General features: G+C 45.1%; 1 protein-coding gene across 1 annotated transcript; it reads left to right on the forward strand.

The window, feature by feature from the left end:
* The first annotated feature begins 223 nt into the window (after positions 1–223).
* On the forward strand, positions 224–12,258 carry slc2a11l (solute carrier family 2 member 11, like). Its single transcript, XM_026173989.2, has 12 exons — positions 224–640; positions 940–1,038; positions 1,134–1,294; positions 1,422–1,546; positions 1,659–1,788; positions 7,858–8,006; positions 8,100–8,287; positions 8,519–8,629; positions 9,166–9,267; positions 10,912–10,987; positions 11,104–11,231; positions 11,335–12,258. Exons 1-12 carry the CDS (start codon positions 617–619, stop codon positions 11,539–11,541), a joined length of 1,500 nt encoding a protein of 499 aa, XP_026029774.1. The 5' UTR covers positions 224–616; the 3' UTR covers positions 11,542–12,258.
* The last annotated feature ends 713 nt before the right edge of the window (positions 12,259–12,971 follow it).

Consider the following 12,971-nt stretch of genomic DNA (forward strand, 5'->3'; position numbering starts at 1 on the left):
AATGTAACCTTTCTTTTGAGACTTATGGCTCTGTATCCCTTCCATGAGATGATTTTCCTGTTGTGTTTTGTGATGCAATTCTCCACTAAGCTTTGAGACAAATAAAAATAGGTTAAAGGTTTTGGCTTAACTTCATAATCACGTCTTTGTCTCTCTCTGTGTAACTTTTTCAAACTTTTAAACAGATTGCAGGACAATAAATAACTTTTCTTTAAAGCAGCCTGTTAACCCTCTCAGGCCCAAATTAAGTTTTTTGTTGCTAATGCACAACCAAGTCCTGCAGTGGTACTTCTGAGTAAAAAAAAACTCATTAAATATGTATGTGGGGTAATCAGGTTGTTAGTTTTTAACTGTTGCAAATCTGCAACTTCTGCCTGGAGAGGGTTAAGGGTCTTTCATGATCACTGGGCAGAATCCTTAAGCAAACAAAAGTCATGCCCACATGACTTATTCCACATCAGACACATAACTTTTTAAGTTGTTGTTTTTGTTCCAAACACCTTTTATTCTTTGGCCCAGAAAAAAGTTAATCATTTCAGCGCTCAGTTAAATGTGTGCTGCATCCATGTGAATGATCTGAAAAGACTTCTCACCCGAAAGCGACAGACCTACAACAATGATTCAGCACTTAGGACTCCTGGTAGGTGACAGTTAAAACTATTTTTATGTTTACATTATGTTTTTTGAATTGTGAATGGCTAGCTCAAGCATATAAATGAAAGGAAAACTTCTTTTTTTTGATATTTAAATGACTGCTGTATATGGAGAATTGACACAATCCATAAAAATAATTGAACATACAGACTGACAGATGTAAGTTTAGGGAAATGTGGTATTGAAAAATTAAAATTTGATTATTTAGCATGATTGACGTTAAACAAAATGTACCTACATTTTCCATAAAAACATTTCTTGATTTCTTTAAAAACATTTTTACAGGTAGCTTATCCTGTTGTATTTGCTGCCATTTTTGTGTGTGGTATCGGTGGGACATTTCATTATGGATACAGCGTGTCTGTGATGACCTCCCCCTCTGTTGTAAGTGAGATACTTTACTAAATTAAAATACAGACAACCTTAAGCTGTATTTTCAGCATGCATAGACAAGTCTATACCTGTTCACCTTGTTGTAGTTTATAAAGGAGCTGGTGAAGCAAACATGCGTGCAAAGATACGGTCTCTCCCTGGAGCCATGGCAGCTCTCGCTCATCTGGTCCTTCACAGTGTCCATTTTCTGCATTGGGGGTTTACTGGGGTCGCTAACAGCTGGTTCACTGGCGTCAAAATTTGGCAGGTTGGTGTACATGAGCATAAAAATTCCATATTCTGTTTAGCTATTAACATGGCACTGTCAAAGACATGCATAAATAGATGTTCTGCGTTGGCCTCAGGCTCTAAGTCTCTGTTTTCCTGTCCCATAGAAAGCGATGCCTTTTGTTAAACACCTTTGTGGCTATACTTGGCAGCGTGTTGATGCTCTTGAGTAAAACAGCCATGTCCTTTGAGATGATCATGGCAGGACGATTTTTCTTTGGCATTAATTCAGGTAACCTTTTGAGCAAACTCACTGGAGCTAGTTTCCCGGCTGTCCAAACTGTCACCTCATTGAATCTGGTCAGATTGTGTATGTGTGTTGTTGATTTTTCCTGTTACTTTAGGAGCCAGTCTTGCAGTTTATCCAATGTACGTCATGGAAATCGCTCCTCGGAAGCTGAAAGGGATTGTTGGCGTGTTCATTGGTTCCTTCATGTCTTTGGGGAAGTTCTCTGGCCAACTGCTGGGGATCAGGTGAGGTAGCCTACATGTGAAAACGAAAGTATCTCACAGTCCTGTGAAAAACTAAGTACATCTCGTGATTCTAACACCTTCAGCAGAAATAACCAGAAGTAATCATTTTCTGTATAACATCATCATTCTCTCATTGTGGAGGAAATTTGGCTCACTCTTCTTCACAGCACTGCTTTGGGCATTCATTTAGCTTTCTTAAGAGCTCACCACAGCATTTCAGTCAGGTCTTAATTTTGACTGAGTCACTGCAGCCAATGCAACAGGACTGCAAAGGGTCAGATCATGTGGTATTACAATGTGGGACATATTCACATATTTGTAGACATTTTTTTGTGGATTGGTAAATTTCATCTGGCCATTTCTCTGTAAGATGCTCTTTTCACTTGTTACCGTTAGCCTAATTAGATGCAAAATGTTCCTTCAACTCCTTAGTAAAACTTAATTTCCCAGCCTTTCATTGCACATTCCCAGCTTTTTTGAGCTGTCTTGTTGCCATGAAATTCATCATGAGCTAATATTTTACATGAAATTTTAAACAACATATCTTTTCTATTTTGAACAAAATCTGAAATTTGAAAATCATTTGCATTCAGCTTTTATTTGCATTCTACACAACATCACTACTTTAAGGTTTTTATAGTATTTAACTGTATTTCTGAAAAACAGTCCTTTATGGTTCGTATTATTTGCAATTGCAAAAAAAGGAAAAAGAACAAAAAAGTGATAGTTGCAGGGATGGATGGCCACACTTCAAAGGCAGTGAAGGAGGCTAAAGTGATGTGGGAGTGGAGGGAACAGGGTTGGATGGTACATCAGGGACATTTGAGTGAACATGACTGCGCAGGTCCCGCTTCAGTTTCAGGCCCCAGTCCGCGAGATCTTCAACGCACACCTCCGGCAGAGCTTCAACAGCATTCCGAGGGAGACTGGGGACATTGAGTCCGAATGGACCATGTTCAGCGTCTCCATTGCCGAAGCTGCTGCATTGAGCTGCGGCCGCAAGGTGGTTGGTGCCTGCCGTGGTGGTAATCCCCGAACCAAATGGTGGACACCAGAGGTGAAGGGAGCCACCAGGCTGAAGAAGGAGTCCTATCGGGCTTGGTTAGCCTGTGGGTGTCACGGTTTGCGGGGCAAGCCGTGTGGATTTGTAGTAAGGACCCAAAAGGCGGCAGCTCTGGTGCAGGTGAGTGTTTATTTACAGGGGTGTAAGTACAAACAGCGGTGGCGACAAAACATGAAACCGGAAACCTAAACTGGGTAAACTAATAAGACAAACCAGAATGAGGATGCAGGGAGGTCCGGAGAAATACATACGAGGAGACGCAGGGAGACCGAGGGGAAACAACACAGACGAACCAGCGATTACTAAGACAGAAAATACAACTTAAATACACTCAGAACACAGGGAGATTATACACAGGTGGGAGACACAGCTGGGAGTGATTAACATGACGAGACCAGGGAGGCAAACTGAAAACACTCACATAAGATGCAGACCTTCACAATAAAACAGGAACACACGGGGGGAACAGGGTAAACACCAATTAGAGAACAGAACCAAAATCGCGAAGAGAAAACACAAAACGCTGGGTCAAAAGGACCCAGGATCATGACAGTACCCCCCCCCCCTCAAAGGCTGGCTCCAGACAGCCCAACAAGAAACAAAACAGCCAGAAAAAACAGAAAACAACCCGACCAGGGGGGGCGGCGGGGGCCCAGGAAGGAGGGCTCGAAGCAAAACAAAACCGGAGCACCAGAAGGCCAAAAGACAAAAACAAAAAACGAGCCCAAAACCAAAAGAAACGAAGCACACCAGAACACAGGAAAAAACAGAGCCCAATACAGAAGAGTTCAGGGGGCCGACAGCACAGGAGTCCAAAACAGTTTAGGGGTCCGACCGTGCGGACGGCAACGGCGGCCACTCAGGCGATGGCGGTCCGGGGGCCGGCCGTGCGGAAGGCAACGGCGGCCACTCAGGCGATGGTGATCCGGACCAGGCGAGGCTGCAGAGGCTGGACCAGGCGAGGATGAAGACTCGGATGAGGCTGGACCAGGCGAGGATGAAGACTCGGATGAAGCTGGACCAGGCGAGGATGAAGACTCGGATGAAGCTGGACCAGGCGAGGATGAAGACTCGGATGAAGCTGGACCAGGCGAGGATGAAGACTCGGATGAGGCTGGACCAGGCGAGGATGAAGACTCGGATGAGGCTGGACCAGACGAGGCTGAAGGCTCTGAGGCTGGACCAGACGAGGCTGAAGGCTCTGAGGCTGGACCAGACGAGGATGATGATGATGCTGCAGCCGGCGAGGATGATGATGATGCTGCAGCCGGCGAGGATGATGATGATGCTGCAGCAGGTGGCTGGACGGGCTCCTCGGGCCCTCCAGCTGAGACAGGTGGCTGAACGGGCCCCTTGGACCCTCCAGCAGAAGCCATCACAAAGCCAGCAGGCATGGAGTCCTCTGGCAGACATGAAGGCAATAGGTGCTGTGCTGAGCACTGGCCCTGCTCAGACAGCACTGACACGGAGTTGTTCTCTGAGGGCTGCTTAATCTTCAGGGGTCCAGAATCAGCTGGGGACTGAGACCTAGCCTCTGGGGAAGCCCTGGAGTGCAGAACGGTGCTTGAAGCAGCTAAAGCGCGAGAAACTCCCTGACTGGACCTTAAATCTTCTCCCTGCATGGAGTGAATGAGTGGAACCGGTACTGCTGGAGCCAGAGCTACGGGTAGCGGGGGCACTGGAGCTACTGGGGCCTGCGCTACAGGCGGCACTGGAGCTACTGGGGCCTGCGCTACAGGCGGCACTGGAGCTACTGGGGCCTGCGCTACAGGTGGCACTGGAGCTACTGGGGCCTGCGCTACAGGCGGCACTGGAGACTGAACTGAGGGTGGCACTGGAGACTGAACTGAGGGTGGCACTGGAGACTGAACTGAAAGGAGCACTGGCTGCGGGGGAGCTAACTGAGCTGAGAGTGGCTGCGGGGGAGCTAACTGAGCTGAGAGTGGCTGCGGGGGAGCTAACCGAGCTGAGAGTGGCTGCGGGGGAGCTAACTGAGCTGCCGGTAGCTGCACAGGCGATAAGCAGCTCGCGTTGACATCCGCCCCTGTCATGCAGTCTGAAAATGAAAAAGAGTCCTCACTCACCACAGCCGGTGATTTAGAAGCCCGAACGTACGGCTGTGGGGTGGCGCGCTTGCGGCGCGATCGGCGTTTCCTCCCCGCAGACGGCTCCGACGGGCCGGGCAAGATCACATCCGGCGAGTCGGGCAGTGAGGCAGGAGTGGCTGAGAGAAGGTGAGGTGTGTGCCGGAGAAAAGCCTGTATGGTCGGAGGAAGTGAATTCAGTAGCCATGGCAGGCCGGAAAAGAGACGTTGTAGCCGACCTTCCACGGCGCGGCGAAGCTCGTACGGAGGATTCTCCAGCCACAGCCCGAGGAGGATCTCCACATTGTAGCCGATGTCATCCTGGAGCTCCTCGGACGGATTGACTGCCGCTGGGTCCATGGTGGCTGGTTCGTTCTGTCACGGTTTGCGGGGCAAGCCGTGTGGATTTGTAGTAAGGGCCCAAAAGGCGGCAGCTCTGGTGCAGGTGAGTGTTTATTTACAGGGGTGTAAGTACAAACAGCGGTGGCGACAAAACATGAAACCGGAAACCTAAACTGGGTAAACTAATAAGACAAACCAGAATGAGGATGCAGGGAGGTCCGGAGAAATACATACGGGGAGACGCAGGGAGACCGAGGGGAAACAACACAGACGAACCAGCGATTACTAAGACAGAAAATACAACTTAAATACACTCAGAACACAGGGAGATTACACACAGGTGGGAGACACAGCTGGGAGTGATTAACATGACGAGACCAGGGAGGCAAACTGAAAACACTCACATAAGATGCAGACCTTCACAATAAAACAGGAACACACGGGGGGAACAGGGTAAACACCAATTAGAGAACAGAACCAAAATCGTGAAGAGAAAACACAAAACGCTGGGTCAAAAGGACCCAGGATCATGACAGTGGGACTCCGGAGGCAGCCGACAGGTATCGACAGGCCAAGCGGAATGCGGCTCGGGCAGTGGCTGAAGCAAAAACTCGGGTGTGGGAGGAGTTCGGAGAGGCCATGGAAAAAGACTTTCGGGCTGCCTCGAAGAGATTCTGGCAAACCGTCAGACGTCTCAGGAGGGGAAAGCGGTGCTCTACCTGCACTGTGTATAGTGCTGGCGGAGCGCTGCTGACGTCGACTGAGAAAATTGTCAGGCGGTGGAAGGAATACTTCGAAGACCTCCTTAATCCCACTGACACGTTTTCCGAGGAGGAAGCAGAGTCTGGGGATGAGGGGAATGACCCGCCAATTTCCGGGGGCGAGGTCACTGAGGCAGTTAAACAACTTCTTGGTGGCAGAGCCCCTGGTGTTGATGAGGTCCGCCCCGAGTTCCTGAAGGCTCTGGACGTTGTTGGGCTGTCCTGGTTGACACGCCTCTGCAATGTTGCGTGGAGATCAGGGGCAGTACCTGTGGACTGGCAGACCGGGGTGGTGGTCCCCATCTTCAAGAAAGGGGACCGGAGGGTGTGTTCCAACTACAGGGGGATCACACTCCTCAGCCTCCCTGGGAAAGTCTATGCCAGGGTGCTGGAGAGGAGAGTTCGTCCGTTAGTCGAACCTCGGATACAGGAGGAACAATGCGGTTTTCGTCCTGGTCGCGGAACACTGGACCAGCTCTTTATCCTCTCCAGGATACTTGAGGGTGCATGGGAGTATGCCCAACCAGTCTACATGTGTTTTGTGGACTTGGAGAAGGCATTCGACCGTGTCCCTCGGGGTGTCCTGTGGGAGGTGTTGAGGGAATATGGGGTGTCTGGCCCATTGCTACGGGCCATTCGATCCCTATACAACTGTTGCAAGAGCTTGGTTCGCATTGCCGGCAATAAGTCGGACTCGTTCCTGGTGGGTGATGGGCTCCGCCAGGGCTGCCCTTTGTCTCCGGTTCTGTTCATAATTTTTATGGACAGGATTTCTAGGCGCAGCCAAGTGGCGGAGGGCTTTCGCTTTGGTGGCCTCAGAATCTCATCTCTGATTTTTGCAGATGATGTGGTTCTGTTGGCTTCATCGGGTGAGGGCCTCCAGCTCGCACTGGAGCGGTTCGCAGCCGAGTGTGAAGCAGCGGGAATGAGGATCAGCACCTCCAAATCTGAGGCCATGGTTCTCAGCCGGAAAAGGGTGGAGTGCCCACTCCGGGTCGGGGATGAGTTCCTGCCCCAAGTGGAGGAGTTCAAGTATCTCGGGGTCTTGTTCGCGAGTGATGGGAGAAGGGAGCCGGAGATCGACAGACGGATTGGGGCTGCAGCTGCAGTAATGCAGACGCTGCACCGGTCCGTCGTGGTGAAGAGGGAGCTGAGTGTAAAAGCGAAGCTCTCAATTTACCGGTCGATCTACGTCCCTACCCTCACCTATGGCCACGAGCTGTGGGTAGTGACCGAAAGAACGAGATCGCGGATACAAGCGGCAGAAATGAGCTTCCTCCGAAGGGTGGCTGGCCTCTCCCTTAGAGATAGGGTGAGAAGTTCGGCCATCCGGGAGGGGCTCAGAGTAGAGCAGCTGCTGCTCCACATCGAAAGGAGCCAGCTGAGGTGGTTCGGGCATCTGACAAGGATGCCCCCTGGGCGCCTCCTGGGTGAGGTGTTCCAGGCATGTCCCACCGGGAGGAGGCCCCGGGGCAGACCCAGGACACGCTGGAGAGATTATATCTCTCGGCTGGCCTGGGAACGCCTTGGTATTCCCCCGGATAAGCTGGAGGAGGTGGCTGGGGAGAGGGAGGTCTGGGCCTCTTTGCTTAGGCTGCTGCCCCCGCGACCCGGCCCCGGACAAAGCGGATGAAAATGGATGGATGGATTATTTGCAATGTATTTAAGTGCAATTTATTGCACTTTGTTACCATGTATGAAAGAATTATATGCAAAAATCTTTGTCCCTTTAAAACTTTTCATAACTGTGTTTTTGGAAGCATGTTGCTATTTTAGATATTAACCTGTGATAACTTGACTATTGATGTTATACTTGCAGTGAGTTACTTGGTACAGAGAAGCTGTGGCCCTGGCTGCTTGGTTTCATCGGTTTCACTGGGTTGTTTCAACTCATCACCCTGTTCTTCCTGCCAGAATCTCCCAGCTTCCTGTTGCTGGACAGAGGAGACCAACGAACCTGTGAAAAAGGTGTACAAAAACATTTTTAGCCTTAGGGGATTTTTTTTACTTAGTGACTGTTAACTTACCATTTAAATCTCATGTTTTTTCATGCCACCTTAGCTTTAAAGCAGCTTTGGGGCAATAAGGACTACAGCAGAGAGATCGAGGAGATGCTGGAGGAGAAAGCTGCCCTGCAGAGTGTCCGCAGCTACTCAGTGTTGGAGCTGATTCAGAACAAAACGATCCGCTGGCAGCTGATCACTGTCGCTGTAACTTTCACCTCAGTGCAGCTCTGTGGCATCAATGCTGTGAGTGTATATGCTAGAAAGAGAGGAGTCTTTCTTTCACCAGTCTCTGTAATCTCCTTTTTTAGATTATGTTCTTTCAAAAAATCCTGTAATGTCTAAATATAATAAAATGTAATAAATACATAACTAACAATAACAGTGAAATATTCAGCAGGAAAACTGGCCAGTTTCAGTAAAATGAATAGAAACATTACACAGTTTCTTATCTGTGTATGTTTAACTTCTCTACAGGTGTACTTTTATTCTTTTGATGTGTTTCGTGCGGCGGGAATCCCAGAAGAAAAGTTACGATACACTGCCTTGGGGACAGGGCTCTGTGAATTTTCTACTGTTGTATTCTGTGTAAGTACTCTTTCACTGATATCCAATCATGTTTGTATCCAATAAAAAACGGACTGTCCAGCAAAATATAGGTGCTCAGCTCAAGAACGACAAACTTTAAAGGACAAAAAGTAGTGCAGCACAATGACTGATCCAAAGGTGTTTATTTGTGCAAACAGACTAGCATTTCAGCAGGTGGAGCCAGAGTGGACAAAAACTAACAAGGGCAACTTGTGTCCTATGACTCATCGTCATTTCTTTGTTCAGACTTCTGTTGAAATGTTAGTCACTTAGCACAAGCCAATTTTAGGGAAACTTTGTGTTTAACATCCTGTAAACACTCTTTCATTAATGTTTGTTTTATTTACTTCCTGCTGATGTATCAAATCATTTAAGGGAAAAAACGTCTGGAGGTCTCACCAGTGATGTAAATGCCTTGTGGCAGCTGTTTTCATGTGTAATCGTAGCTCCCCCATGTGGCTGTTTAATTAATTGTTTAATTTTAATTCTGTGCAAAACATTTACAGCAGCAGGCTAAATCTGTTCTCATGTTGCAGTTCATGATTATTAACAGAACAGGAAAAACGGCCCTGCTCTTCAGAGGCTACGCAGGAATGTCTGTGACACTAGTTTTCCTCACCATCACTTTGTACCTGCAAGTAAGTCACTGCAAAACTAACCACTTTTAAAAATATATTTATATATACACTACCAGTCAAATGTTTTAGGACACATTATTTTTTTTCCATTTTTTAATTGAAAATTACGCTGTTTAATGTCTCATTACACCCTGAAATGAAAGCATAGTACAAATAAGCTGTTGGAGTTAAAAGAGAAATCATGGAATCAATTTATAGACAAAAATGTATTCTAAAGTTTTGATTTATCAAAGTAGCCAGCTTTGGCAGATATAACAGCTGAACACACCCGTGGCATTTTTTCTGCAATAGAAATCCAATATTCTTCAGGAAGTTCTTCCCATATCTTTTGCAGAAGTTCCCATAAATGTGTGACACTTGTAGATTGCTTTGCTTTCACTCTTCTTTCCAGTTCATCCCAAACCAGCTTGATGGGGTTTCAGTCTGGAGCCTGTGCTGGCCTCTCCATGTTTTCAAGCTAATTATCTCATTCTTTTTTTCCTGAGGTAGTTCTGGTAAAGCTTGGACTTATCTTTTGGGTCATTATCTTGCTGTAGGATAAACCCCAACTAGGCGCATACCCGAGGGTGTTGCTTGGGGCTGCAGAAAGCTGTGGTAGCCGTTTTGGTTCAGGGTCCCTTTCACTCTCACCATCAAATTTCCTTCCCCACATTTGACAGTTGATACCACACACTGTGAAACCATCCTTTCGCCTACTCGAAAGGGTAGTTATGATGGGAAGATTTCAAATTTTGATTAGTCCATAATACCTTTTTCCAGTCTTCAGTAGTGCAATGGCAGTGTTTCATGGCCCAGGCAAGCCTTTTGTCTTATTCTGATTATTCTTAGCAATGGCTTTCTTATTGCTACTTGTCCTGTTAAACCTGCTCAAAGTCTTCTCTTCACAGTTGAAACTGGGACTTGCTTATTACGACCTCTATTAAGCTGTGCTTGAAACTGTTGTCCTGTGAGCCGCCTATCACGCAAACTGTTAACTCTCAGAAACTCGTCCTCTGATTCAGTTGTGGCTTTGGGTCTGCCAGAGCTCTTCCCGTCTGAGTTTCTGAGTGCCTTTTGATGTCGAAGGGAACTGTACTCACTGACACCTTTACTTTCTTTGCAATTTCTCTGTAGGAAAGACCTACATTTTTAGGTGCTATGATGGTCTGTCTCTCTTCCATTTTTCTCGCCATTTTTGTAGCCACACACTTTCTGTAGTACAATACTGTTCAACTGATGCTCACGAGGGCATGGTACCACAGTGTGTTCCAGCACTGCTTTTATGCAGACAGAGGGGCCAGTAAGTAATCCAGAAAAGTTGCAATTAGTAGCACCAGCTTTCAATGGTTGATCAACCTCCATTGCTGAACGACAGCTTTAAATTGTTAACCCATTTTGTGTTCCCCGAAAAAGACCTTTTTTAAATAATTTTGAAATGTATATTATTTTTTAGTTTTGGGTAAACTTACCTTCACAAAAAAAAAAAAAACATCTGGCAGTTGACCACTTACCTTTGTACCATTTCAAACTATTCACTGGACTTGAATGACTTGAATTGTGATAAATGACTGGAAAAATTGGGGTGTTCTGAAACCTTTGACAGATAGTATATACATCTGCATATTTGAATAAATAAACAAACTTAAACCCTTTTGTTTTCCTCAGAGTCAGGTCTCCTGGATGCCGTACTGCAGCATGGTCCTTATTTTCCTCTGTATAGTCTTTTTTGCCATTGGTCCAGGTACGTTTGTCTCTCAAGCTAATATTTCTAAAGACTGTAAAATTAACACCAAGAAGTTTTTCTTTTTGACCAAACAATGAGGAGATCTTATTGTAGCATGTACATTTTCCCCAAAGTTGGAGTTACACCTAGTCTTCCAGGGGAACTCTTTGCTCAGCCTTTCAGATCGGCTGCGTACACAATCTCTTGCAGCCTCAACTGGTTAGTCCTGTTTGTGGTTGGGATGGTCTTCCCCATCCTAGTGGTAAGTATGTTAAAAGTATGTAAAATGTGGCATATTTTTAAGATCATTTGAAATGTGTCAAGCACAAGGACTGACAAATTGCCTCCAAATGCTTTATTTCCAGGAGAAACTGGATTACTTTTGCTTTCTCATTTTTCTGTTTTCTTGCTTCATCTGTGGGCTTTATATGAAGTTCAACGTCCCCGAAATCAAAAATAAGACACCGCTGGAGATCGCTGCAGAATTTGATAAGATGCATTGCAAACCCAAAAGAGAAGACGTGACTGAGAAGTACGCCAATAGAATCATATCATACGAAACCAAACTGTGATTAGATTTATTAAAAAAAATGAAAATATGCTGTTAAATGTGCAGCTTGAATTAGTCACTGTATGTCAGACAGACAGGATATGAATGACGTTAATAAATATTTAGGATTAAACTGGTCATCAAGGACATAGCACAGAGGTTTTTTTTTTTTTTTGGTTTTTTTTTACTGATGAAGGACATTCACACTGCACCAAAATAACTGTGTAATACAAAAAACAAATAAATGACAGAAAAGTCATTTTATCTACTATAAAAACGTATTTTCTTTTTTTCTTTTTCTTTCTTTACAATGGATACGCAGTAAGATAAAAAACAAACAAACAAAAAATTAAATATAAAATAGGACATTTTCTGTCAATGAATAATTTATTTCTGTTTTCATACCTGAACTTTTTTTGTAATTTTTAACATTTCTGTCAAACATTTTCTTACAGTTTATACCTGAACTTTCTTTCATTTACTACAACAGTATAGTATATGGCATAGAAAAACAGCTGTGCTGTTGTAACTGCACTTCTTTTTCTTATGTTAAGATGTCTTAGGGATTCAGTGTGTAGTTAAATGTCTTTACACAGACAGAAAGGAGAGTTTCACTGGTCCAGCCCACTTATGATCAAAGTGGGCTGCATATGGCCCATGACCCATATTGTGAGTTTGACATTACTGACACGTTATAGATCTTTCACTCTTGTTTGATTATTAAAAAAATGATTTTAAAGTGAGTTGTAGCAGCATTTTTTTCTATTTGCGTTTTCTTACTTTACTCTAAAACTTTAATATCAGACCTTAAAATATTGTTGTGTTTGCTCTTGTGCTTTTTGCTATAAGCTATGATTTTTAATTTCTCCTCAAATGTGGTAAATCAACCATAAATTACACAATAATATTTAACTCGTCTGAAACATGATGCATTTCTATAGTTGAAACTGCTCCACAGTCTTTTTCCATCCTGACCAGTTGTATCACTGGAGTGCCGTTTAAATACTGATGACGTTTTTCCACCTGTGTGACACTATATATAGAAAAAGAGGGTTGGTTATGTCATGGTGGTGTGTCATGCAGATAAGTCCCAGCCCAAAGGGACTTACAGTACAGCACATAGAGAAACAACCGCACTACACAAACCACAAATGTACAAAACATGAGTTTTACAAATAATATTTGCTACAAAACAAACAAAAAAAACCCAAAAACTGCGAAGCTCAAGTTTGATGTAAGTTACTAAAAGGTGAAGAGATTTAAAAGCATACTTGAAAACGCATTTTCTTATTTTTCTTAAAGGGGCAATGCAGTTTAACATATATGGAGCATGAGACAGATGTGCAGCACATAGTATATAGCTGTTGCCTATTTCCAACACGTTTCCCTTGTTGGGCTTTTACATTCACAATGCATAAACAAAATGACAACATTCAATTACGTAAAAGCACC

This window comes from Astatotilapia calliptera, chromosome 7 (assembly GCF_964374335.1).
Source record: "Astatotilapia calliptera chromosome 7, fAstCal68.1, whole genome shotgun sequence".
Taxonomy (NCBI): Eukaryota; Metazoa; Chordata; class Actinopteri; order Cichliformes; family Cichlidae; genus Astatotilapia; species Astatotilapia calliptera.